This window comes from Falco naumanni, chromosome 12 (genome assembly GCF_017639655.2).
Source record: "Falco naumanni isolate bFalNau1 chromosome 12, bFalNau1.pat, whole genome shotgun sequence".
NCBI lineage: Eukaryota > Metazoa > Chordata > Aves > Falconiformes > Falconidae > Falco > Falco naumanni.
In genome coordinates this window covers 1,044,410-1,072,117 of record NC_054065.1, presented here as the reverse complement: position 1 = coordinate 1,072,117, position 27,708 = coordinate 1,044,410, and the positions used below count along the sequence as shown (strand labels likewise).

General features: G+C 39.0%; 1 protein-coding gene across 2 annotated transcripts in view; it reads right to left on the bottom strand.

Annotated features, from left to right (window-relative positions):
- The window catches only part of XRN2 (5'-3' exoribonuclease 2), a 52,381-nt gene that overhangs the window by 13,966 nt on the left and 10,707 nt on the right, over positions 1-27,708 (bottom strand). For both annotated transcript variants that reach the window (XM_040611933.1, XM_040611934.1), the window contains exons 7-27: positions 26,848-26,920; positions 26,691-26,741; positions 26,182-26,339; positions 25,709-25,783; positions 25,477-25,610; positions 25,328-25,385; positions 25,130-25,237; positions 24,036-24,080; positions 22,709-22,840; positions 21,244-21,362; positions 17,756-17,891; positions 14,272-14,379; positions 14,095-14,184; positions 13,507-13,579; positions 10,599-10,682; positions 9,659-9,756; positions 9,487-9,566; positions 7,562-7,618; positions 5,406-5,474; positions 5,173-5,307; positions 3,663-3,790 (exon numbers count right to left, since the gene is read on the bottom strand). In XM_040611933.1, the coding sequence (XP_040467867.1) occupies positions 3,663-3,790; positions 5,173-5,307; positions 5,406-5,474; positions 7,562-7,618; positions 9,487-9,566; positions 9,659-9,756; positions 10,599-10,682; positions 13,507-13,579; positions 14,095-14,184; positions 14,272-14,379; positions 17,756-17,891; positions 21,244-21,362; positions 22,709-22,840; positions 24,036-24,080; positions 25,130-25,237; positions 25,328-25,385; positions 25,477-25,610; positions 25,709-25,783; positions 26,182-26,339; positions 26,691-26,741; positions 26,848-26,920 (2,011 nt within the window). The remainder of the gene's footprint in view (positions 1-3,662; positions 3,791-5,172; positions 5,308-5,405; positions 5,475-7,561; positions 7,619-9,486; positions 9,567-9,658; positions 9,757-10,598; positions 10,683-13,506; positions 13,580-14,094; positions 14,185-14,271; positions 14,380-17,755; positions 17,892-21,243; positions 21,363-22,708; positions 22,841-24,035; positions 24,081-25,129; positions 25,238-25,327; positions 25,386-25,476; positions 25,611-25,708; positions 25,784-26,181; positions 26,340-26,690; positions 26,742-26,847; positions 26,921-27,708) is intronic.

Below are 27,708 nucleotides of genomic sequence, written 5' to 3'. Positions count from 1 at the left end.
AAACATTTAGAGCCACCTTATTACTATTCCTTTGTGTGGCCCTGACAGAGCGCAATCTTTGAGAGAAAAAGCTTGGAGAAGTGAATTACACTTCAAAAAGGTACAAAATGGGAGAAGAAATGACAATTAATATTTTCTTTAGTCTTCAAAACTTAGGCATTTCCTAGAGCTATAAGGCCAAATAAACTGCCTTCTCTAGCAGCTCCTCAAGTAACAATTTATCTAATCAGTGTGGCAATCAAAGATGAGATTTTGTGTTTACTGATTGCACTAATCAAAATCACTTTTCAAATGCAGCTAATTGACAAGTTTACTGACTGAAATGAAAATCATAGAGCAGATATCCTGTGCTGCAGAGACCAAATATGCCATTCATAGAGTATAGCCAAACCACACTTGACTCCCCAAGTTATCAGCACAGACAATTATTCATCAACTGAAAATTGGCACATCAAAGTCAAATCAGAGAACAACAGTAAGGAACACCCACAGCAGGCTCTTGAGGAAGAGATAGCACTTTGGCTGACCGCATTGCCCTTCTAATTTTACTTCATCATACATATAAAAATATAATACACAAAATGAAAAGTTGCTCTGCAGCAATCCCATAAAACGTGGGAATTTTAACCACACCAGCTCTTGTTTTTCAGGAAAGCGTGGGTTCCAGATGCTTCCCAATCCAATTATGTCACAACATATAGCTCATGCCACAACACATAGCTGCTCTCTCACAATTATATAGCTGATGAATGTGACTCTGACATAAGAGATAACCTGCCCTGTTAAGAAAGCTCTGCATATGCCTTCCCATTCTTTCTGTTTTTTAGTTGAAGGTACCCGTGCTTTGACAGACATTTGTGCTTAAACTGAAGGGGGTGACTGCAAAAGGCAAGAAGACAGCTGTGATGTCAGACCTAGGAACACCTTTTGGTACCCCTAGACAGAATGCCATCTGGGTGACATTGGCCCACATGCTTAATTCTGAACACAGATTTCCATCGGAGCAAATGCACTGTCCACACAGACTGTTCCTGTTCAACAAGAGGACTGCCACCTACAGCAAAGCTGCTGACACACTTTCATCTTCACAGGTTTGCTTAATACTAGACCCACACAATCCATAATCCAGGATGTGTTATGGTGTCGGGGTATGGTCTGATTTGTAAAAGCATCCTTCAGCGTGAATGTCTGAAAGACTCATCTCAGAATGAGTCAGCAGAAATTTTGGGTTACGACACTTGAAAGTATTCCTCTTACAAGGGTTTAAGCAAGTCTGACTCTACCTGGTAGAAGAGGAGTTAAGATGCACATGGTTCACTTGACACTGATAGTTGCAGGTGGCGTGGGCTGGGTCCTGACCCACCAGCCAGGCAGCAGGATATGTTTCTGGGACTGCTAGGAAGCAAGCTGTTTTAATCTGCGCCCGTCCCACTGACTGGGACACCAACTGTTCTCACACCCTGGTTAAATAATGAGGCACTGAAAGAAAGACAATCTCCAAATACTAAGTCAACTGCTGCTGTAATTAGTTGTAAAGACTTGACACTGTAGTCAGTTTAAATCAGAAGTTAGAGTTTAAGACTTCTGTCCTAGGACAGTTTAGCATCATTAGTGTAAGAGGCGGAGAAACAACAAAATTAACTGACAAAGACTACATTTGCAGCATGTTGCACTGTGGTCTCCCATGAAAACAGAGAGTGGCAGGAACCAGCTTCCCTACTTCGGGATGAAGAGCCCCAGAGAGCAACAGCAGGCGCACAACCCCTTGCTTTGTGAAAAAGCCTTTGTACGATGACTGCCGGTGGCGCATGAGGCAACCGCACCACAACAGTGGCTGAAGGGACCAGCAGGTTGACCTGGCATCTCTTTTTGCTGCACAAACAGCACAGGATCAACCTCTACCTAACGGGGAAAGAAAGCACAACGAAAGGGAAAAAATCCCAAATCACCATCAAAACCAAAAAACCCACCCTGCTTTCAGATTTGCCCAGCACAACTGCAGAACAGCAACTAGGGATGCCTGAGGAAATTTGAGGGTGAGGAAGAGGCAGATGAGGAGAAGAAGGAATGCATGAAAGAAAGCCACCAGATGTTTTTTCTGAGGCCAATAGATGGACTGGGATTTCGTATCAATCAGTGGATTCAAGCCTCCTCAATCTGAAAAAATGATGACATTGGGGCATATTTGCATGTGAAGTGCTTGCCACACAACACAAGGTGCCATGAGGATGACAGCTTTGTAAGTACCTAACCAGCAAGATCAGCTCCATGTGAGGAAACCGCTTTGAAGTATTTTCCACAACATGTCAAGACCTGAGCTTCAGAAGACGCGAACAGCAGTATAGGGACTAGTGGGGTCATGAGTACTTTCTCCAAAACCACACAGACTTTCTCTTTTTGGAGATTCATGCAAAAATGCAATACCTGTCTGGTAGTGCTGCCTTCCCATTTCCCACACTCTTCTTTTTAGACTGCACTTCTTGTTTGTTTTAAAAAAAAGTTTGTTTTCCTTTAATCAAAGTTAATAGCTCCAAGCTCTCATATTCGATCCATCTCTCCACTTAAACCAATCTGATTCCTCACACAAGGAGGCTTCTGCACTCACTACTCAACTACACTTCACCTGCTTGGGACTGGACGAAATGTTTAACTCAGAGTGCCCATCAAAATTATTTACTGTTTCATGGGCAGCAGAAATACAAGTCATATATACAAAGGCTGACAGCCTCACTATGTAGTAATCTGGTCTTCTATATGTGACAAAATGTTATTCAAACTTTATCTGTGTCAGCTGTTTAAACTTCAAACACTTGCATAAATACAATATTGCAAGAATTCAGGTGAACAGTGAGAACTTCCTCCTTTAAAGCACCTTTTTAGGCAGTTTAGCCAAGTCTTCTCCTGTCTCAATCCCACCGTTACAGAAACATAGCTCCTGATGACAGGTGAAGAGACAGAACTCCGAACTAGCGCTCTTTTTGGGAGCCATTCGCACACGTAATTCCTTCCCAGGATGAAGAACTCCACTTTGGGTCACACAGTATTTACCTTACCCACTTCCACTGACCCACTTGTTCACCAAGCCAACAGCAGTGGCATCCCTGCCCTCCACCTCCTGCCAGAAGTTGCAACACCTGCTGCAGGCAGGAGAAGCCAATACAGGACTGTGAAATGGCAATTTTGGTTCAGTCTGGCATCTCAACACCACAGCTCTTCTGTCAGTCTTACAATCTCTGCTGATCTGCCACCATGCCTTGTGCATTAATTATTTTCTGTGGGCAGCATCCTCCTCTCATTGTTCTCTTCAGACACAAAGTACCAAGCTTCTTCTATGTCTGTTGATACTGGTGGTGTTGAGATTCAGCCACATACTGAATACATTCTGGATAACAGACATTAGGACACCTTAGTAGACAAAGTGCTACCGGGCACAGTATTCAAAATGGGATCCCACTTACATTTACGTGGGATTTAAAATTACATTTTAGTACATTTCACTACAGTAGTTCCATAAAGGAAGAGCAACAAAAAAAAGCAACACAAGGTTGATGCAGATAGATGCCTGAATCTGTCTTTGTTTTTTATTTGTAACAGTGCAACAGACCAAAACAAAACTGTAGTATTTTTCAAGCTCCGAAATGCAGAAAGCAGAACTAACTTACTTGACAACAGTTTAGGAATCTGCTGCTGCCCACTCAGAAGTGGCCTGGCATACGGGTTCCCATAAGTTCCGAGAGGTACTGCATTGGCATACATTCCTGGCATCCCTCTTTCCCTTGGCATCGTATGGCTATTATGTGTAAGAAATGGAAAGGAAAAATAATAGTATGTTTTTATGAATGTCATCTTACAGCACAGCTGCTACCCAGCCCACCAAATGCCCCAGCTCTCTCCAGTGCATCAGTGGAGATGTGCACAAGCACGATGCAGTGACTCGCTTCCAGATCAGGGTCCCAGGCACACCACAAAGAAAGCACATGCTTTGTGAGCTGGTCCCAGAAAAATTTCTGGTTTCTATAGCAAGCCACAATAAGCAGAAATACACATACTTCCTGCAAACGGCTTAAAACTTCACATTCCCAAAGAAGTGAGAGTTGATAGAGATGCAGGATTTGCAAATATTGGTGTGTAAATGTCTGCCAGCTTTTTGCTGTTTTTTTCTTGTGCAGAACTACATTTGCATTAAGACTTGCTGCTTGTGGTGTCTGCCACCCTGGACGGCAATTTAATGAGACATCATATGTGATCAGTAACACAGCTATACTTTTTTTTATAACTACGACATGGAAGAACAGATGATGGTTCACAAGTGCAGCACTGGAACAATTATGCTTTCCAACACATGAATGGGGGCAAGGGTGTCGCTTTTTCTCCTTACAGCTCCTCCAGAGCAGTAAGATGAAGAAGGTATTTTCCCTTCCTAAAGAGACACTCATGTTCAGTTGCTCATGGAGTTTAATTTTATACGCTGGTATTACAGTCTCCTTTAAACCATTCTCTTTTCTGGCTCCGAAAAACATAAGGCTCCTTGCACCCCCCAGTAAAGAAAAACATTTAATTTTATCTGTAGTACATAACCAAAGCTCATTCTCTCATCCTGTGCTCAGAAGCATTCTCATACTACACTGCAGCACCTGAGAAAGTTACTTGGACTTTCAGAGAATTAATAAATAACAACTGTGGCAATGCCTTGAAAAGCAACAACCAGATTGTCTGGTGCTACACATGCCTCAAACAACAGTTTTTAAAACTTCATTTTTAAAAGCATAAGACTGTTATAAAGACAGGAATCTGTTTTAATTATTACTTGTGTGTAATATTCTCATTGTACCTTCTGTACTTCAAGTGAGTATCCACCAAACAAGTTTAAAAAACCCAAAACAGCAGGAAAGCTAGTTAGAAATATTTAGTAGAAACACCTCACCCACCCCCACCCCCCACATCAAGAAGAATGCAAGACTGTATATTACAATAATTTTGGGGCAATGTTTTCATCAACACTGAATGTAAATATCACATGCAAAAGTTTCCAGCATGGAACACCAGCACCTAATCTCTGACAGCCAATCTCTACCCCTTTGTTTCATTTTTTTTTTTTCCCTTAATTTAAAAAGCAATAAAAGACTAGAGTCATTTCAGGAAGGCAGTCAGTAACAACGCCTCCAGTCTTACCTTAAAGTTCTAAATGCCGACTGGTCTAAATGAACTGGTTTTCTGTCTCTGTTAAAGCCAAGCTGTGGTCTCCAAGGTCTGCCATCATTGTTGTTTTTTTCCCAGTCTCCTGGCTTCAGCACTGGAGCAGGTTTCCTTTAATATTAAGATAGTTCCAGAAATACTTTTCGGAGCAAATACTCAGATGAATAAATGAAAATGGAATTATTTGAAAACTGACAAATGATACTTACTTTGCACCAGGTAACACTATAGCCTTGAAAACAAAGTCTTCATCAAATTGTGGATCTTTGAAAGAGATACTAGAAGAAAGTATTTGAGGATTAGGTTTACTTGATAACTCAGACAAACAAGGTGAAAAAGTAATTGCTGCTTTATTAAATGTGACGTACACAGCAGACAGGATTCAAGAACCCATGACTTAAATTGCAATGGGTATTCCCTGCATATGGATATACTGATTATATTGAACTTGGATGCTTGATTATTTTCCACAGGGTGACCTTTTTCCTCCCCTGTATCAATAGCCAGTCCAAAAGAAAGTTTAATGTCTAGAAAACAGTTAGTCCTATGTATGGTAATGAAACTATCTTCTGCAGACGATTGAGTACAAATCCTCTAGTCAAAGCACTGATTGTACTTGATTAAGTTCAAAGGCTGCCATGACACAGACAGGCAGGATATCAGCTTGCTATGCAGGCTACTCAAAAGCGTACACAACTTAGAAGTGGGATTTCCTGGGCCAGGGAGTTTTTATCCTGAAAGGCAGCTTTGCAGTTGTATGCAGCTGTGTGCATACAATGTATGCAGTTGTATGTGTGTATGCAGCACAAGAGATATACACCTATTTTCAGTGACATCTTGCAGACCTTGCATTTTCACCTGTCTAGTATTAGACAAACTAATAGTAAATAGTAATAGAGCAAAAAGCAGCTGAAAGCTTAGTTTCTGCTGGTATGACGCATTACAAAGCAGTTTGTGTTTGCTCTAGAAAAATTCACACTCCCAGCAGTTCCAACTCCCTGCTGTAAGTATCCAGGTCTCAGGTAGGTCCCACCAGGGACATGTTTGAAGTACATGGCACCAAAATGCTTCCTGTTCTCTCTCTACCTACCATATGATACAGAAAAATGCTTGGGATGCTGAGAAAGAGAAAAACAAGCAGCTAAGCAAAATAATCCACTCTTCCAGCTCAAAAACATCTGTTTTTCAGCAGAGAATGAATGAGACTCAAAAGAAGGAGAATAATGATCCCTTGGAAAATTCAGCCAAAGTCACAAGAACTGAAGAGCAAAACCATGACTGCTCATACTATCTCAAAAGACAGGAAGAAAAATCCTTGCAACAGAGAAACGGACAGAAGCGTAGAACAATTCAAACCTCCTGACAGTGGCAGACAGAAAGCCAAAAACTACCTTTAACTCATTGCTCAAAGCAACTAAATCCTCATTTCAGAACATCCTTTCTACAGTATCCTGACAAGCCACAACTTGGCATTTCTTACTGCCTGTACATAGTTGTCCTACTTGAAGCAAGTTATGCCTCCTTGCCGGAAAAAATTATGCAGACAGATCACAAGTGATTTTCAGTGTCTCAAGTATCTTATGTGGCTCAAGAAGTGAAAGGTTACAGGCTCAAGCATTACATAGCTATTATACCATGCCAAATTAAGTGGGAACAACATACAACACACTAGATCTACAGAAATTTGCTGTCAAGTGCAAGAGCAATTAAAATCTTCTGTGACCACAAGATGCACTCTTGGAAACTCTGCATTGGTTTTATTCATTATGAAGTTCCTTATTATTCTCCCAAATATCACATTCAGGCAAGTTAGTATTACTCCTTTACTTCTTAAAGACACAAAGCTTATATTTTCAGGCATCCTATGGGAATTGCTAGGAATAAAAATGGGTCATAATCCAAGAGGCAAAAATCAAGAGCTGCAGGGCTGTCATTCAATACGCCAGTCTGTCTCTGAGGTTTCACGCCCACTAACACTGGGGGTTTTTTAACTTAAAAGGCTTGCAAGTTCTGTAGGTGTTCTTTGCTCGCCAAAGACCCAGAAGCCCCAACAGAGGGTGAGCAGAAAAGCAACAGCAGGTGTTTCTGAGGGGATGAAACACACCTGGTTTGATGCATTGAGCAGCGACTATTTCGGACATCCCCATAGGGCACGCCACTATGCACACTCTGACTAACCACCCTAACCTAAGCCCACCAGGTTACAACACAATAGCTTGGATTCAGCTCTCACAGAAAACCAGAAATGTTTAAAGTAAAAGCTTCAATTTTATTGAGATGGATTCTGTTGCAAAATCAACACCACAGAGCACCAGAATAAAAACTGCATTTTGCACACCATTGCATTAAAACCCAGTTTACTTACCTGACTGCAGAATTTTGTGCAAGATCACGCAGCATTGGAACAGGAGACTCCACTGTTCTGGTAAAGAGAAAAATCCCTGTCAAAATGTCATTTAACATATTTCTCACCATTTGCTCCACCTTCTCTGTTGCTACCACTCCTGTTTCTCTGTCAGCTAAGCCTGCGACACGTAAAAGGGATTTCAAAATTAACTTGCCTTTTCCCAAAATCAAATACTTCTATAAGCACTGGAATTGTTGAATCCTTATTTCTTCATGTCATTACTTTTGCAGCTGATCTGTGTGGATTCTCTAGTGTCTAGAAGTAGGTTCACACACTTCTCACTGCCCAGCAGCCCATTTACAAACCTCAGGACTAGTCTGCACCTTGGAAACCTCCCTGTACTGCTAGGTGTTGATTATAACAAGTCAACAGGTTCTAAGAGGGCAGGAGAAGACCAGAAAGGCAAACATACATGCAGACACCATGAAGATGCAAACCTGCTTCACTAGGAAGAAAAAGGTTTTTAAGTAAAATAGAATACAATTCTAGCAGCTGTTTTACACAGCACCTGAAGAGTCTCCTTTCTAATTGAAATTTAATAGGCTGACACGCACTTGCATCTCAACTCTTTCCTTCCTTCCTCCGGAAAACTTTACCCCTTCAATTCAAGCAGACTAACAACATGCTTAAGAAAATCATTCTGATCAATCCAAACCCAGATTTCTTTGTTCACCCTACTGTGCACAACTGTCACAGGCTCATGGTACACACAGAGGTCACAAACCGTACACATGTTGGCTGGATTTGATCCAAACCTTTTTAGCAGAGTAAGACTTATTTTGAAGAGGCAATATAAATGCCTGCTCATCTTCAAAGAATTCCTAGCAAACTACTTTCCTAGGTAAAAAACCCCATCCATTTCTTACACCCTATCTAGCGAAGGCAAAGCCAGAAGAGTTTTCTTTTTCCTGTATTGCTATTCCCTCCAAGAACAGCTCTGACTTGCTCATATTCTCCACAAGCCATGACAAGAATAGAGAAATGTATATTAGTGAGTGTGACCTAGGATACATTATCTATCCAACAAAATCAGAGTGTTTGTGCATTTAATGCAAATGAGTTACTGAACACCTGCTTATGCCTCTAAGCAAGGTTAGATAAATGAATGCATATCCTACAATGCAAAGATGATACTGATAATTTCTCAAACTAAATGCATTATCTAGAAAACAAAAAATATTACCATTTTTTGTATGTGTAGCTGGTAACAGTCCCAAATTTAGTGCTAGAGCCCAAATGGAAACCAAAAGCAAAATATAACTAATATATCTCTATCTGGATTTTTCTTTAATGCAATTAAGATTGGCATATAAAAAGCAGAGTTTTGGGGTTTTTTTTTTTTGTTTTTTTTTTTGTTTTTTAACAGCATGCACTATTGGAAGTTACATCAGACTGCATTAAATTAACATTCATAACACAAGCAAAGAGGCCAAAACAACATGGCCTTACTGAATAAGACTAATAGCAAACAGGACCTATATAATAAAAGTAGTAGTGATCAGTAAAGTTCAAACACTACTAAATACATAAGTCAGTCTTCCATAGATGAAATGACAAAAATTCATCAACAATTAAACACACACATTAGAGAACTTTAAAGATTTCTGATGCTGCCAAAAAAGCCTAGATCTGAAATAAAATAAAAAAAAATAATTGCAGAATTAAAAAGTTTCACTTTCTTGGATTTTTACATATGCTGATGATAACACCACCTACTATGAAACTTCGCAGAAAGCATGTTTAGCCTCAAAACTAAACACACTGCCTTGTCGAGAATTTGAAGTTTCTCATTGTGGGCACAAAGATATTTTTATTTAAATGTAGATATAACTGAAGGAAATGTCCTTTAGCATCAAACAATCCATTCCAGAAACCATACTCACTGATCTGGAAGAACAGCATTTTCATTCAGTGTAAGCTTTCCCTGGATTCCATAGCACAACTCTGGGGGTATATCCACTGGCTACGGAAAAAAAAATATGTTTAAGCTGAAGCACTTTATTAGACCTCCACCCTCACCATTTACGCAATCCCTTAAGAACAAATACAACCTACCTCTGTATTTTTGGTCTTGTACTGTTCCACAATAAAGTCACAAAGTGGATGGTGTTTTCCAACAAAGAGAACATCACCACCAAGGCTATTTCTTCTGCCTAGAAAAGATGAAGACAATGGGGTAAGAGTTCAGAGCAAAGAGGGAAGGAAGGAATACAGAAGACCAGCACACCGTCCTGTTGACATCTCCACAAAAGGAAAGCTTCATTGTGATTTAGGAGAAAGCTCTGAACCCTCCTTCAGAGTGTTGGAAAGACAGTGTCTCTGCTCAGAACAGGATGTCTCTGGTCACAAGGGTAGCTGGCAGTCAGTAAATGGGAGTCTTGTCTTTAATGGGAGGAAAGCTGAATTTAGAAAGTGATGTTGACAATACAGACAGGCTGGGGAAAAAAAAAAAAAAAAAGAAAAAAAAAACCAAAAAAGAAAAATGAAACCACCCCCTTGCGCTGCTCCATGCCCAAGCAGTTTACCTGCAAGAACCATCTATTATTTTTGTACAACAGAGAAAGTAGCACATATATTTGCCTATATAAACTGAACTTGAGGCTTCACACATAACCAGGCACAGCCAGCCTACTGGTCAGAACAGCCAATACACCTATCAAGTTTTACCAACTCTAACCTTGGAAACAGAGTTTATTCTTTTGATTGCCACATACTCATCTAACAAGGACTTTAGCAGCATATACTGGTAGAAGCTTTACATACAATTAACCTGCCATCTAATTTTCAGGTTGTCTTACAAAGATCTACTTGAGTAAAAGAAAAGTGGAAGCTACAAAAACAAACCTGTGGAGGATCATTCTAATTACCAGTACCATCCATGAAGAACAGGCTACAGACTGCCATAGTTCAATTCATCCAAATGTCTATCATACCTTGCTCATTTAGGGTGAAACAAAGGTAGTAACAAGTTGTTACAAAATATCACAATTCTTACTTTCTTCAGGAGTGAGGTCAGGGTAGACTTCTTCCAGGGCAGCTCTAAGGCGTCGCTCATCAACGAATGGCAATAATGCAACACCTAGCAAAACAAAACTTTTTTTCAGCACTTGTTGAAACAAACAAACAAAAAACCCCCCAAACAAATCCACACTAAAAATAAACAAAAGAAACCCCCAACACACCCAAAAGACACTAGCATGGAAAGGTCCGGTAGATTCTGACCCAAGAAACAACTGTTGCATCAGTCACAGAAAAGAAAACCCTACATTTTCAGAGGCTGAGCCTACATGTTCAGGGAAAAACAGTTCAGTGCTACTGCAAGTTGAAAAGGGAAGCTCCTCTCCAAGCACCACTCCATCCTCCTCCTTCTCCCAGTCCCGGGCACCGGGAAGCAGTAACCTCTACCCTCACCTGTCTCGTTTAGGACCAAGATGAGCTCAGTAAGACAGTCATTATTTGTCTCATTTGCTACAGTTACTCCCCTGACAGAACTCAATACTACTTTATTCAAATTAATTTATTAAGAGACAACAATGGAAGAAACCACTCCAATTTCAGCAATGAGGTGACAGAGACACTATCCATTAGGGACTATTCATACCAGCTATTAATTTTACTCTGAGATAACACAGAGGCTCTTCTCAGGATCAAAATCCTTCACTAAGCAGCACAGCTCAGAGCCTACTCGATCACATTGAACGAAGCCGAAAACAGCCTTCCCTGGTATGCTCCTGGATATGTTTTCTTCTACTATAAAATCAAAAAAGGCACTAAGAAATTTAATATGAAAATTCTTCAAAGATTTGCTCCCGTCAACCTTATTATCAGTCACAACCTAAAGTAATTATTTTAGTTTTTATCTCCCTTACCACAAAACACTAGAGCTTTTCCTGACCAAGAGGACAGCAAAGGATTTCTACTAAACCAATATTTAGAGTTTCATATTTGTGCCTGTACCAGTTCTAGAGGCAGGCAGATCTCATACACACTTGTTATCACTAAGGTACAACATTCACAGAGACTTCCACAGACTTAAGATTCTTGATCTAAAAGTTGCTTTGCCTGAAACGCTTTTGCTTCATAAGTTAGATTATTACATGGCTTTATTAAAACAAATACCCTTGTCCTAGGGCTAAAGGAAAGGAGGCAACCTAAAACTCTACCTGAAGTGTAATTATACCAGAAGCTCATATGCTCTCCTAACAAAATCAGTTTGGAACAAACCATAAGTAAACTGTTAAATATGTCAGAAGTTTGAGTCAGAATTTTATTTAGCCTACTGTAAAATAACAAGGAGCAGAGCTGTACACCCTGCTGTCATCAACCTCACAAACAAGAAATCTGCACTGTCCCTGCTTGTAAGTATGAGGATAATCTTCACGCAGCCTGACTACTGCTTTATCAAAGACAGCACCAGACCTCAGCCATGTTTGAATTTCAGCTGGAACATAACTACCTGTGAACGGAAACGGCGATAAGCCTACCCTGGAAAACAATTTATTTTCACCTTCACAACACACTGGTAGAATGACAACAAAACGGAAAGTGTTCATAACATAGGAGATTGCAAAAAGGATCAATGCTGAGCTTTCAGAAGCATAATCACATCTCTAAAAGGAAGACCTTCAAACATGTCATTAAGAGGACAAGGTATACTAGATGCTTTTAACCAAGACAGTCTGTACTTCCAGCTTGCAATATATTTGTTTCACAACCGCCTCTTAAGCATGAGAATTCCAGATGCTAATCCAGAACAAAGAGTTTATAATGCAATTAAGCATTGAATGAATCAAAAATAACTTTGCAGGCTGCTGAAAGCATGTGGGAGCTACTTAAAACATTACTGCTTGAAACTATGGATTTGAAACTGGACAAAAGGACTAAGGAAAGTTGCCAGAATTACAACAGGGATAAGTAAGAGCTTTAATTTACAGAGAGAAAACTTGTTATGCAACACTGCTCATAATACCTAGGAATATTCTCTTTGATTTTGGAACACTGTCCTGAGTAAGACACTTGTGTGTCTAACTGTGGCTATTTCAAAGCATTGGTGAGCTACCTTGGGGCAGGCCAGGGAGGGAAATCACAGAACTGCTGATGTCAGCAGGAACCTCTGGAGATCACCTAGCCCCCACCCTCTGCTCCAGCACGGTCATGGGCTGCTCAGATTGCCCAGGACCACATCCAGCTGGCTTTGGAATATCTCCAAGGATGGAGACTCCACAGCCTCGCCAGTCAACATGCTCCAGTGTCTGACCACCCTCACAGTAAAAATGTGCTTTCTTACACTCAGATGGAATTTCAAGTGTTTAATTTTGTGCCCAAATAATTATTTATACCTGTAACTGAGATGTTACACTATTGCCTGAGCAGCATAACCAGCCACAAAATTTGGCAGACCTTTAAAATTAATATTCTCTAAAGAAAGAAGCTGCATTAAATACTATAGCTGCTTTTTCATTCTCTGTATGCATCCAAGTATTTCTATATTCCCCAAAGCATTTTTCGCCAGGTACTAATGAGCCACTGATTGAACAGAACAAGATCCATTAATTAAATGCAAAGAAGACAAAAGACAATTACACAGTAAGTCTGATCAAAACAGAAAAATGATTAATCTAGTTCAGGACAAATTAAAAAAATCTAGAATGACTGCTGAAATTACCAATAATCCTTGCCAATCCTAAATCAGTTACTGAACCATAAGTTGTTCTCCATACTGATTTCTTTTCAAAAATATACCTGCTGCAAAATACTTCTCCCACACACCAAGCAACACAAGTTACTTGTGTGACTTGGCGCATCATTATCTCACCAATTTTCCATTTTCTTCCTAGTTTTACACAGATTATTACAACTAAGGTCAGTATATTATAGCTCAAAAAAGAAAGCTGAAATGTCACCTTGCCAAGCGTATTTCTTCCCATTTAAATCAATAGCAAAATCTTCAGGGTAGAAGTCAATTATGCTTGATTCCTGTATGTGAGAAAATAAAAAAATAATCATTAAAGCCAATTATGAATTTGACTCAGAATGCCATGTAGTACCATACTTCACAGAGGGCGAGCAAACAAAGCTAAGGAGGATACAAAGGACTTTGACTAATAAAAATATCTTTTACTAAATGTCTTTAAACACGTATAAAGTGTGGTAAGGCACTTCCATCAGAATGAGAAATTAAGCAGGACAGAATGATTCCAGATAAGTGGATTAATGTGTTTGCTCCCCAATTACGTTTTGCAAGGTTTCTATAAGAAAGTAAACAATCTTACTAAAAAGAAGAGTACAACAGTCAGGAAATAACTTTTCTCACTGAAACGTCTGAATTCAAAGAGCCACTTTTAAGGATCTTTGAAGAATCTCTGCAATCTACCAAAAATGTTCCTTCCTGGTCTCTTATTTTTCTGCCTGAAGTAAGAAGCAGTGAGTCACGCCCACGCAACTGCAAGATGACATAACCTTCCAGGGGGGAATACAACAAGGACTCCTACCGGATCTGTCATGAGTTTCCTCCATGTTGGTGGCAGAAAATTCCCACTTGCAGCTGGAAATACTCCCATGAGTTGTTCAAGAGGCTTAAACTGTTGAAATTAAACAAGCAGCTGTAGGACATTTCTAATGAGCTGTTAAATCATAACTAAATAAATACATAAATAAAGATGCCCTACCGGTTTGGAGCCTTTCTCAAAATCTGAAGGCATGTCTGCAATACCCTCAAAATCAGAAGCAAATGGAGCATAGTGAAAAGGGTAATACCAGTTCCAGGATGCACAGCCCTAGGATAGAGAAACAAAAATCAACAAATCAAAAAAGTAAAAGAAAAAAAATAATCACATAGCCCAGTCACAAAAGGTGACAAAATTTAGCCCAACAACAACCAGGAGAAAGAGGAGTCCCAATGATTAGAAAAGAAAGAGCTCTGGCCTCTAAAGGTACTCTGGACTTCAGGCTGGGACTTAACTTTTCATAGCCAGACTAGAGCGAGTGAATTCACTGGACAGTAGTGAATGGAGACCTCGGGCATTTCCTCAGCAGCACAGAACAGTGGATAGACTTCTATGGCAAAGTACTCTTGCTGTCTGCTAGGTTTGAGTCAGTAAGGGAGACAGTCAAAGAGACAGGACCTAGCACCAGAACGACACAAGAGACCTTAAAGCAGAATCTTAAACTTATCTCATGCCTTTTTCCTCCCCCCGAGAAAAAGCATACACGCATGTGCACAAAGTCCAATAAAACCAAGCACAAGTTTTCTTGCAAAGAGTAGGAAATCACAGTCTATCCACACAGGTAACCAGTCCCTGGGGCTAAGCTGAGGAACGTGTAACGGACACATTTTCAACTTGTGTAAACAGTTTCTACTACTGTTTTTCAATGCAAAATCCCACTGCTAACTTGGGAATATGGGAGACCAGAGAACCCTGACAAGGGTTTCACGCCACAAGGTGTGAAAACGTGAACACTATTTGTTGCAGGTTAGAAAAGTATTCCGGTTTTAACTGTTACTTTTCTGTTCAGTACCAGCACTAATACACACTTTGAGTAACATTTTGCTTTTCCCCTCTTCATCCTGAATATTGGGAAATATAAAACGCATTCACTTGAAAGACAGAAAATAATCCTCAAAAAGGAGAAAATAAAGTAAACTCAAAACACATCAGAACAATGCATTTTGTAAAAGAAACGCAGCTCTAGAAGGTCTAAGTCAAGTTTTCACCTCCTCAGCTATTTTTCTTAGCAGTACCACTTGAAACAAAAGCCTACTATTTTGACTTCCAATTCTGAATTAGCAAATGTCAATGAGGCTCCTCCAGCGATATTTTTGGTATAAAATTATTGAGACTGTAATTATTAGATGTAATTCTTCAGATGGTTTCGGTATGTTTCAAAAGCCAGGTGGATTGGTTTCTTTATTTTTTTCTTTCCTGTTTTTTTCCCCCCCTCTCCAAACAGATGTTTCCACTAGTGGAACGCGCGCTCTGCATTATTACCTTTTTATAAGAATAGAAAAGCACATACCATATTCTGTCAGAAGTTTTATGGACAATAAGCAATGATTATTGGAAGCAATTGTTATTATGGTAAAAAGAAAAACCAAAAAACCCTCAAGCAAGCCTATTTTGAAATTCCCCCAGTCCAAACAGCTTCCTAATCTAACTTCGATATGGGAAGAAAGTGATTTGACTGCTGCTCCATACCAGTACAACAGACTGCCCATGTACAGCAGGTTACAGTATCTTGCCTACACATAGTCCTGTTAATGCAAGTACAAACAGCAGCACATGCAAGTACTTCACTGCTGCACTATTTTAAGTCTGCAATGTAATTTTTAAGAGGTCTAGAGAGAGACTTGCCTTCTTTTTGAGTAATCTGAATACGAAGCAAAATGGCAAAAACGAAGGTCTAAACATTTAGGTACTTCATTAAAGTTTCCCTTTGGAACGTTTCTAAATCAGAAAATATTTTCTGTACAGTCACTTTTCCTTGAAATCTTATTGGCAGTCCTCAATTTTCTTGAGAGCAGCATGGTCCTGCCTGAAGTCTGAAGCTGTCAACCTCACAGATTCACTTTCTTTGCAACTGTGATCACTTATCACTTCTATACGCACTGGTCCCTTCAGCCAGAACGTCCACAAACTCAGAAGGACAAGGAGTCACCTACGTACATCTCAGTAACTAAACTGGTTTTACCACCTGGACTGCAGAGTGTTGCCTAGGGGCTTGCCCATATTGTTTTAAGTTTGGTAGGTGCCTGTCTTCGAGCTCCTACACATTCAAAGCCACAAATCTCTCAGCAGTGCACATGCAAACACAACCCCGGTTTGAACAGTTGTAAAAGCACACGATATCTGCACAAGGCCATGGCCACTGACTGCAAAGGAATAAATGCACACCCCACGCATGCTTCTTAGCATAAAACAAAGTTAACTTTACAATCTTCAAATGAGTATAAATATTTTGGCCACCTCACAAATATCTCAGTTTTGGCATAATACTCCCTTCCTATAAGCCCTTCAGTTGCTCTTAAAATTCAGGCTGCCTTTTGCAGTGGTTTTGTACTACTGCACCACTGAAGGTCACACTGACAGTTTTCCAGCCAGCAGACACCTACCGCTCATCTGAATATTCATTTACACACTTTGGAGACATATGGGCACATATAGAGTTCTAAGAACGTATTTTACCATGGTTAGCGGGAAAACAGTTTGCTTTCAGCAGACCTTGACTGTGCACAGGGTCACGGGAATTTCCACCTATAAAGGTGTCCAGGTGACATTCGACCTCGGCGAAAGGAGCTACTCAAAGGTGAGGAGAGCTCAGCTCCCCTGCACATCAACTGCAACAGACTTGCAAACCCAACTGATACAGTGGAAGGGAAGACTCTTCCTTTTTGTTCTAAGGGGAAGAGTGGGGAAAGGAGTACACATTAAAATAAACTAACTTTAAGACTGCATAGTTTTCTTGCAGGCATGCGAGGTATTTGCCCTGCCTGTGCTCCAATTTGGACAGATGTGAGCTACCTATGAAAAGTGTGCAGTGTTATCAGTGTGGCACTGTGTTCAAGATACAAAGCTCTGCTGAGACAGATAAAACTTGACCGGCTCAAGCACGTTCTGTTCCCAGGTCACACACAAAATACAACTTACTTTGTCTTCAGGGCATGAAGCTAGTTATTAATGATCGGTGCAACAAGCCCCAATATGTCTAACCAATCTCTTGCAATCTGAAATCTCAATTATCAAAAGATTTAAATCAGATACAGATTACTTCAATCAGTATACACTTCATGTAGACCACTACAATCTATGGAGGAGACTGACAACTCTGTTCCGTTCAAATTCTTACTAGCATTTCACAGGCTTTGTCCCTTGTTCACTCATTTAGTCATCTGCAATTTCACTATGCATGGTTATGTATTGCAAAGGAAAAATACGCATCAGCCCTTAATAAACTAACAAGCGCTGTTACTGTATGCGAGAAACAAAAAATGCATTCAAATATTGAGTGCCACGTAGAATGAGCACCCACTTATTTATATCATAAAAAAAAGCACTGCTTTCCAAAAATGAGCAATGGATAATAATTATTTCCTGAAAAGAAATAGGGTACAGATGCAAAAGAAAACGGAAGTTTCAAGAAGAAATTTTTAAGTACCTGATAATAATATCTGAGAACCCAGCAAAGCCCTTCTACATAGGACTGTACAACTTTACGACGGAATTTCTCATCAGAAGCATCAACATCAAATTTGTTTTTATAGTAGCGCTGTTTCCAACCAGTTTCCCATAACCTGCATAACAAACACAAACAGATGTCAATATATGCACATTTACATATCTGAATTAAAATACAAGCTAAAGTCGCTTGCTACTTCAACTCCCATTTTTATACAACTGAAGTGAAAGCATAAAAACTAATACTCAACAGCAAGAGAATAAAATTTGACGGTTGGCATCACACAAAATCCAGATGAAATTCTGAAGCTACCACCCTGATAAATAGGTCTTCAAAGTACTTGTTAGGAACAGGGTAGATTTTCAAACCTCTGCCTGCTGCTGTTAGGATTTTCCAGAACAGTATCGCTCCTGGTTGGCAATTTTACCTCTCTTATCAGGAATCTATTACCAAAACTGCTGTATGAACTCTATTCTTTAACTCTTCCAACCACTAGAAAGAGAACAAACTCTTTCCCTTCCTTATTTAATCTACCCTAGGCCAAAATCTTAATCTTATTGGAATATATTTTCACATCAAGTTCATTCCTCTATTCTCAATACCCCTCTCAAGCAGAAAAGATAGTTTCCCAGTTAATCAAAATGAAAAAGTAAGAAAATAAATAATAAACAACAGAAGCTTGATTTCCATATTCCATTGCTGTTCAGACAAGCTACGATTACCAGCAGAATTACTGCAACTCAGGGATCCCGTGCTTGCTGACTCACATCAGTCTAGCTCCCTTCTACACAAGGATTTTCAACCTTTCATGCCAGAAATGGATATTGGAGCCAAAAGAGCACCAATCTCAGGCACCATTTATCCTTACTTCATGCAGCTCCCCATTACGTCTGTCTACAGATGGGGCAGGGGAAAAGAGCCATTTGCTCATGTGACATACAAGCATCTGAATCTCTCAGCTCTACTGTCTAATTTAGGAAAAAAGTGAATAATGCTCTATATTGTGCCACATTTCAAGCAAGATCATTCCATGAAGACTAACAGTAAACCCAGACCACAGGCTCCTCAAAAACCTGACAAGGCAGCAGGAATAGAGCTGTGGGGGGCATGGGCAGCAACAGGAATTGCTGCCTACAGACTCCTGACCTTTTCATCCTTGGCCATTTTATCCGCTAGCTGCATCTGCTGTGTTCCCTGTCATTCAATAGGTGACACATAAATTCTGAGAGAACAGTTGTGCCACAAGCAAGAAGCCATTAATATGCACAAAACTCTTAGGACTAACAACTTGAAGTGACACGACAATCTTGGGCGAAATCACAGTTCAAATCAGACTGCCATCTACAAAGGCAGTTTAAGTAATGGAAAGATTAAGCTCGACTTAACATTTGGTTCAATCATGATATCATGCTTCAGAACTGACCTCCCTCATAGAACTATTTGGTTTGGGGTTTTTTGTTTGTTTATGGTTCGTTTGGTTTTTTTTGTTTGTTTTGTTTTTTACATTTAAACCTATTAATCACCATAGTTCATGCATTCTCTACACATCTCTCAAAGTTCATGTGACTTTTGGCATTCAAGTGAACTAGAGTAAAGCAAATTACAAATCTGATTTAGAAACTAGTTAAATCAGATAATCCCTTAATAATGGTGGGGCTTTGAAATAAGAATTTAATTCCCAACAATTCAAAACTTGGCATTATCACAGCCAAAAACAATGGTGCAAGATCTCTTTCCACAAAGGCTGTCACCACTTTAAATTACATACAGAACTTAAAGCACACAAGTAACCTGCGAGGCCAACTCCAACCTCACTTGTCAGAATCTCGCAGAGCAATAAATATATCGTGTGAAGCCTTTAAGAGAGCAAAGATCAATCAACGCTTTTTTACATGACACATGTCCTTCTGGTTTTGGAAAAAAGATCATCCCTTGCTTCTGTTTCAAATTAGTTGCCCAGTACAGGGATGCTTTTAAAATATCTGACCTGAGCTAGTTCAAAGTTTCAAACTGATGAGGAGGTAGAGAAACCAAGACATATTTTCAGGACTAAGAAAGGAAGGTGAGCAAGGACAGAGCTACTTGCATTAAGTCTTGAAGGACAGAGTCAAGAATGTCTGCAGCCTACGAGCATCTGACCCTAGGAGCTCCATGGCAGCTAGACACTTGCATAAATTTGAAAAACCTTTTCTGTGAGGTAACAAAAACCAATCTGCTAGTTGACTAGAACTATTTGTTCTAGTTTCAAAGTCATCTTAAATATAAAATGTATCTTTGCAAACAACTTTGTTGCATCTAATACCTTTATGCAGTTGATTTTACCTACAATGAGAAGTATAAAATTAGTTTCCACTCAGAAAAGGATCTGAATAAGTATTCTGAGCTACAAAAGAGCTTAACTGCAGATGAATGTAGCATTTGGTTTTGCTTGACAATACCAACCCTGTCAGAACTATTGCTACTCATAAATCACAGCGGTTCATTCACACCGGTTGTTATAAGACTATTAAAGTTTTTTATAGAACCTCTTCTAAAATTCAAATGGGAAGTAACTTTTAAATGTACACTTTAAAACCCAGACTCAGACAAAAATTCTGCTTGATTGATTAAAAAAACCCTATCGATCCATTCAGATCTGCACCTATAGGAAAGAAAGTAAGGGTAAGAGCTAGAACACATTATATTGGAAGATCTGACAGGCTGCACGTCACAAACGTCACAGTAACTGTTGGACACTAGTCATCAGTACTTCACAATGAAGTAACCCTTACTGTTTTCCCATGTCCACTTACGTTCCCTGACGCTAGAGGAAACAAAAACCTACTGGTTGCATTTATTAGCGCAGAACCTTTAACAAAAAACTGTAAGGGTCTTCATCCTCAACTTAAAAGGCGATAGCTTGATTTAAACCTTTGACAAATGCAGACTCACTGGTAATTCGCTGTCAGTTAATTCTCATAAAATTCCTATCCCTTAATCATCTAGGGATCAGCCATCCTAAGGCATTTAAAGAACTCGTCATAGACAGAGCAGGGTTTGCTACAAATCAAAGATGGAGGAAAGCATATTGTGATAGTCAGGATAAATAACACTGCACATGTGAATGTAACTGAATGTTATGGGTTAAACAGCTCAAAAATTCAACTGCAAAACAGCGGCATTCAGCTCACATAATCAAAGCTGAACAGTGAATGTCTAGCCAATCTAGTGCTTGGTCTCAAAGGGAGTAGTGGCTTGGAGGATGAAAACCTGCACGCATACTAATCTAGATACTTAGATTTAACAGCTATAGCTTACACATCTCACTGGAATTTAGTGAATATTCTAACCCTCCACATTAATTACTGGTGGATAAAAAGATCATAGAAAAGCATCTGAAGGCACTGCTGCTCTAAGCTAAATGGCATTAATTAGACTGCATCTATTTCAGCAATTCGCTAACAAAGTGCTACAAAAAATGGCTTCACCTGATATTATCCTCTGGCTCAGGTTCACTGTCACTATCTTCAGCTTTCCGCTTAATTCCTCCTGTCAGGGATGGGCTGCCATCAGAAGCGAGGCTGGTATTTGGAGATGATGAAGTTGTCTAGGGTCAGAATTATTACAGATAAATGCGGGGGGGGGGAGGTGGTGGTGGGGAAGGATTTATTAGGCATTTCCAATTCAAGTTAAAATTAACAGCTTCGTGATAATCACATGCATTTTTTTTAGTTCCCCCAAAACTCAAGGCAAAAGCTACAGAATCCTTAAACTACTAAGCCAAGGAGCAAGAGAGAAGAAAAACACATCTTTGTATAAAGACAGGCATTAATACAAACAGGCAAAAAGTTCATTATATTTGAGAAAGAAAAAAAATGCATGAACAAGATAGCATAAATTGATAAAACATGCCATTTCTGATATATTCCCGTTTTGGAATACAACTGTTTTCTGTAGTCCTAACAGCTTATGTTAGAACTTTATTTCACAGCAATGGTGAAAAAAGCACGTGCAGATTATTGTAAAAAAACCCGCTGCTTGTAATTCAGAACTGGCAGAAATACTCTTAAGTTTCTTCATGACTGATCTTTTAAACGCCTTTCAAATTTATCTATTCTATTACTACAGAGTCTAAAAGAAACTTTTCCCATTCCATAAAGGAACTGATTTGCTTAACCCATGTGCAAAAGTTTCAAGACTAAAAGGGAAGAATAGCAGAAATTATACTTGGAAAAAGCATATTGTATTTATTTATACTTAGGAGACAGAATACACATCTTTATGATGAAAAGGACCTTTAATTTGTTCACTGGATAAAGATTTGTGCTCAGAAATAAAACTTTTGTTATAATTGTTATTTAAAATTAACCATCAAGACTTCTAACACAGAACTCAACTTATTTCCAGTTTCCTCTCACTTCCTAATACCTTTCCAAAAGCTTCATTTAAGTTTCTCCTCTTCTCAGTGAGAAGCAATGCTTTGGAAAGTAAAATCAGCTGACAAACATGTACCCATGCAAATCACAGATTTCCAAAATACAAAATATCTATGTGTCTGTGCGTTTTAATATTCTTTTTGGTAACTGCAAAGACCCCCAGCTCAGGTATTCAGTTTGTGTCTCTCACAAGGCTACTGAGGAAGTTCCTAAACCTGACTCTGCAAGTGGCAAACAAGTTCAGGGAGAAGAGCCCCTGTATCTGACTTGGATGCATTCACCTCACACTTGCCCTCCCAGAGCTATTTAACAAGCAGTATCATACCAAACATTAAAAACACAATTTTATTCACAAAATAAATAAAGATTGGCTATTAAAAGCCACTTCCTTGAAAACAGAAATGTTTTGGTGTCTGCTTTTCAAGAAAGCTTGGTGGGGTGGAGAAAAGGGTGTTCAGAGCAACACAGGATGATTATTTCCCCTTCTACGCGGAAATACCTTTGAACATCTACTTACAGAATTCTGCCTGTCATGCATTCTCATCTCAAAGGCGGCTTGTCTAGGGTTACTGATTGCCTGAGGGCTAGATCGATTTCCCAGAGCTTGAGGGGAAAACTGTCCACCGGGAATAAAAGAAGGCTGATCCCTCTAAAAGATAAATATATACAAGTATACTGAAAAAGCTGTGTAATCTCCACAGCAGCATGATAACGCTCTCCTGCAATTTTGGGATTAACATGTTATATGAAACAAGCATAATTTACTTAGTTCAGCTTAAATTAGTTGTGTTTAACTACCACAACCAGATATAAGATGACACTTTCAAGTGAGATCCTTATATTCCTATAATTTATTACGCTCTTTAAAAAAACCAAACCAACCAACAACCCACCCCTACATTTTGTGCCCATGTTCTTTCTACAAGGGCTGAAAGGCAGGTTTCTTCTTGGGGTGGGGGGAGGAAGCGAGACTTCGTCTAACTTACTGGTCAGAATGTATTCTTTGTAAGCAAAGTGAACAACCTCTTCCACTCTCATAGGAATAGTCAGAAAATACGTAATTTAAAAAATAAACACAAGATCTCGATAGTACTCAGAGGGAGGTATCATATGCCCTGAAAGTTCTGGAAGCTACGCTTACCTGTATGCCCTAACCAACAACAAAGAGCTATGTTGAAACGAACACACAAGAGCCCACTTAAAATATCAGAATTATTTTCTTAATAGAAGAAAATTCAACATCATTTCAATAACACAGTTTTAAAGAATATGACTTACATGGGTCAGAAAGGGAGAGATTTTTGACAACATCGACTTGTTTACAGGCAGAACGCAAGGTAACTATAGTTTGTGGAAAGCCTTCCTTGCTTTTTTAGAAACATGCCTCTAAGTGAGCAAATCCATTTAATGCAAACCGGTACACATATTTTAACTTGAAACTCAGACTAAACTCTATTTGCCCTTGGCAAAACAACTGCTGAGACGACTTGTGTCAATGCATGGAAAAGGAATTCCTGTACAGTGACCATGCTGAAGCATGTCATTTTGCACATTTGAAAGTGCAAATTTGAGGGAAACAACGTACAGCTATCATCCAGTGTATGCAACACTGTCCCTCCTTTCCCTCTTAAGAAGTCTTTAATATGCAATTCCTTCTTTTGAAGCCCCAGTCTACAAACAGCCATGAAAAAACACTCTACTTTTTATTCTACTGCAACACAGTTTACATAAAGGCCAGAAAATACCATGATTACAACTGCAGCTTCAACCAACCCGTGTGCTGAAAGCTATAGTATACATTTTAATTCTTGCTAGCTTTTGCATTGTGAAAGGAAATAACTTACCTTCATTCTTTTTCTTTTTTCCTTTTGCCGCCTTTTAAAGTTATCCTAAACAAAGAATAAAGAGAAATAAAATCAGTAAAACATACAGATTTCCTGGAAAAATATTTCATTATAATCCTCTACTGACCGGAAGGCCATAGGGTTTTTACATAATGTTCTGAACAAGACATAGGTCAATTTTCCGTTGGATTTGCAGACGTGAGATTTTCTAACCTACCCTGAAAACCTACGGGGGAAAAATGTAGCTGTGCATTCAAAGCCCCACAATTTCAGTAATGGCTTGTATCATCTGCTATGTTTAGCTATAGCCTTACTTCAATGTGACGGCAGTGTCAAAGGGCACAAGCTCCTTGCCTGCACTGGAACAGCCACCAAGAAAAAAAGTAATGTCTCTTCTACTTTCCTAAAGTCCTCAAAACAGGAAAAGAAGAGGCTCAAGGAAGATATTTCTTATTCTTAGGCCACGCAAACTGAAAACTTGAAGTGGAAATGCCAATTTGATATTCAAGAGGTGCAGGCTGGGGCAACTATAAACAAAACATTTTGCCAGCACTGGCACAGCATTTTTTGACTGGAAAGTAAACACAACCCTGCCCTTTAATTCACAAGGTGTTTTATCCCCTGAACTTTATTAATGAACTGGAAGATGTCTGCAAAAAGCTGCATAAACTACAGAGACACACCAAAATAACAATTTATAAACACATTTCAAATGACAGGAGGTACAGCAAGACAAGAATGCACTTAGAACTCCAATTCAGTATTTCACCCCTGCTCCTGGCTTGCACTTCCACATGCTGCAGCAAATTAAAAAAACATTCCTTCTCCAGTTTTCATAGCTGCTATTCAAAAAGCTGCAGGCAGTAACAGAACTCTCACACAGTTTTCATTCTGCTGTTACTTGGGGTAACAATCAGAAAATCAACTGGAAGCGTGCAATTCTTTTTTGTGTATGGAGGAAGTCACTATAGATTATAAGAAAAAAATACAAAGTTTGGGTTTTTTCTTATCCTGTTAAAGGGCCGTAACAGTTTAACAGTAACACATCTGATTAAAACCAAAATGTAACAAAGAATGTAGGAAAAAAAATTTACATCATCATCTTTCCTCTTTTTGAAAATACTATCTTCAACTTCTCCAACAGCTAACATGATCATCTGGACTCGCTGCAGGTTGACAAAACCGCTTTCTGTGAGGTACCCCTGCAAGTTAGAAAGTAATATAGTTGAAAAACAAGCCTTTTTTTGCAGCAAACACACAGATGTTTTTAAAGAAAAAGTAAAAAGACTTACCCCAGTTTTATGCACCACATTTTTATATATGTTAACCAAACGATCGATTGCTCCCTCCCTAAGAACAAAAAAAACCCAGGAGATTTTTTTTTAATTTAAAAGCACAGTATGTATACTTGCAGGATAAGAAAACATATATTCTCATGTACCTGATCTCCAAAGAAGGCAGATGAGGAAGAAAGTCATTTCCCACAAAGAAGCACATAAAGACCCAGTCATCAACACTTCTTTCGAAATCAAAGGTGAAAGGCAAACTGGCCATAGTGAGTTCTCTTTCCAAATACTGCAACACACACACACAAAAGGACATTAGAAAACGCTCTGTACGGAGTTTAAAAGTCCCATTTGTATAAAGCAGATACAGTAACTGCTTCAACATACCTCTCGCAAAACACATAATCGGATGAAGATAAATTCTTGTTCAGCCATAGGAAGACTGTCTGCAAATTGATCATGCTAAAATAAAAGGAAAGAGTTGCATTATATCCAAGCTCACCTTAAAGTTCTCCAGCTCAGTTTTACAGGCTTGCTTTGAAAGGAGTTAAGAGGTATACAAGTAGTTTCTCAAATTCTTGTGCCAAGCATGCATTTTGCTACTTTGCATGTCTTTAGTGATAGTTTTCTCACACCAGTGGGAAAAAACCCAGCCCAACAACAGAACACCACAAGTGAGGACATTAGGTTTGGTACAAGATTTTTGTGCTACAGAAGCGTAATTTTCACTGGGTAATTTCAATAATATAATTTGCATTATGTTTCAATCAAAACGAACAGCAAGAACAGTTTGAAGATCTCATTAAAGCATAAATGAGCTTATAGACAAAAAGAATTTCTAGAAATCAGCAAATTCTTACCTTGCCTTGTTTTTCTCTGGGCAAACCTTGGCAATCCTTAACTTCATGACCCATCTGGTTACAAAGACTACATGGCTTGGGTTTATTTGGTTTAAATTCTTCCCTAATTATAGTGAAGTTTGGTTCATGTGTAGCTAACCCAAGCATAATCAGATCAGCTACCGATCAAAAGAGAAGAATAAAATATAATGAAGAATAAAAATCAAGCTTGCTTTTTTTTTTTAACAAAAAAACCCCAACACCCAGCTTTAAAAGCAAAGTACATTCTACCCTAAGCAAGTGCGAACAGACAGATGTGCTTACCCACAAACCACCCAGATAGTACAACGAAGTGAAAATTAGTCCTTCAGCTATGGACAGTGCTAGGTCCTTCCCCATACATTACACAGAACTTCCAAAACCAAAGAAGTACACTGGATTATTTACACAAATACAAGTGAAGCCCAACTCAATCAGAAAACAGCACAAGAAAGCTTAATATGACATATTGTTAGCAAAAGAGAACTCACCGTCAGCTCCACACAGACAATGATGAGTGTTTGGGTCATGGTTTGGTTGAGCTATACAAAAGAAAGTTACATTTAGTCAAGCAAAGTCAAGTAAAATAAATCGTTACTGACCATATCTTAATTTAAAACAAAGTATTTGCATTTATTTGAATTTTACCTCTTTGTCTTCTAATGTAATCCATGATTTTATGTTCACCTTCACCAGGAGCACTAGCATCAGACAAAATAACCTGCAAAACATTTAAATTATGTAAACAATTTATGCTGCCATAGTAAAAAACCCGAAACTAAACAACTTAGGTAGTTATATAGAATACCGAATCTAACATGAACATCTGAAATTCTACCTTGTAGTTTTAACTAAAATATTTTGACTCAAAATGAAATTATTTAAGAGTCTGGAATCAATGAATAGACCTTCATTTTTCTCTACTAATTCAAGGATGAAGCTGACATATTGTTTCAAATAATGACCTGGTAATTTCAGTGGTAACTAACATATCTGAAGTTTCCTGATAAATTGTCAGGGCAATCAAAATATGCTCCAGAGAACTAACAGATAAAGCACACACACCCACTTCCCTTTAGATCTTCTAAACTTGCACATACCTGGATACATTACAACATTATACACCTCCTTACACTTATGTCCAGATGCACATTAGCGTTTGTAAAACTCATGTCTGATGGAGGGGAATTAAGCAGAGTCAACTGCCCTCTAATTAGACCACTTTAACAGTCAGCTTCTGGAAAATAAACCAGACAGCTGCATCTGAGAAGATTGACTATTCTGCCCTCTCGTACAGAGCAAACACAGGGCTGTCAGAAACAAAACTCAGCAGATACAGAGTGGTCGAGGAACAGGAGACTAGTCCAAAAATACAACAAAACTAATATGTGTTATTTTCATTGCCTGTCATCTACTGTCATCCACTGTCATCCATCATTAGAATAATGGAGACAACACAGCCTACCTGAGGTAGCAAGCAAGTTAAAACAAGAAATAGTGAAAATAATA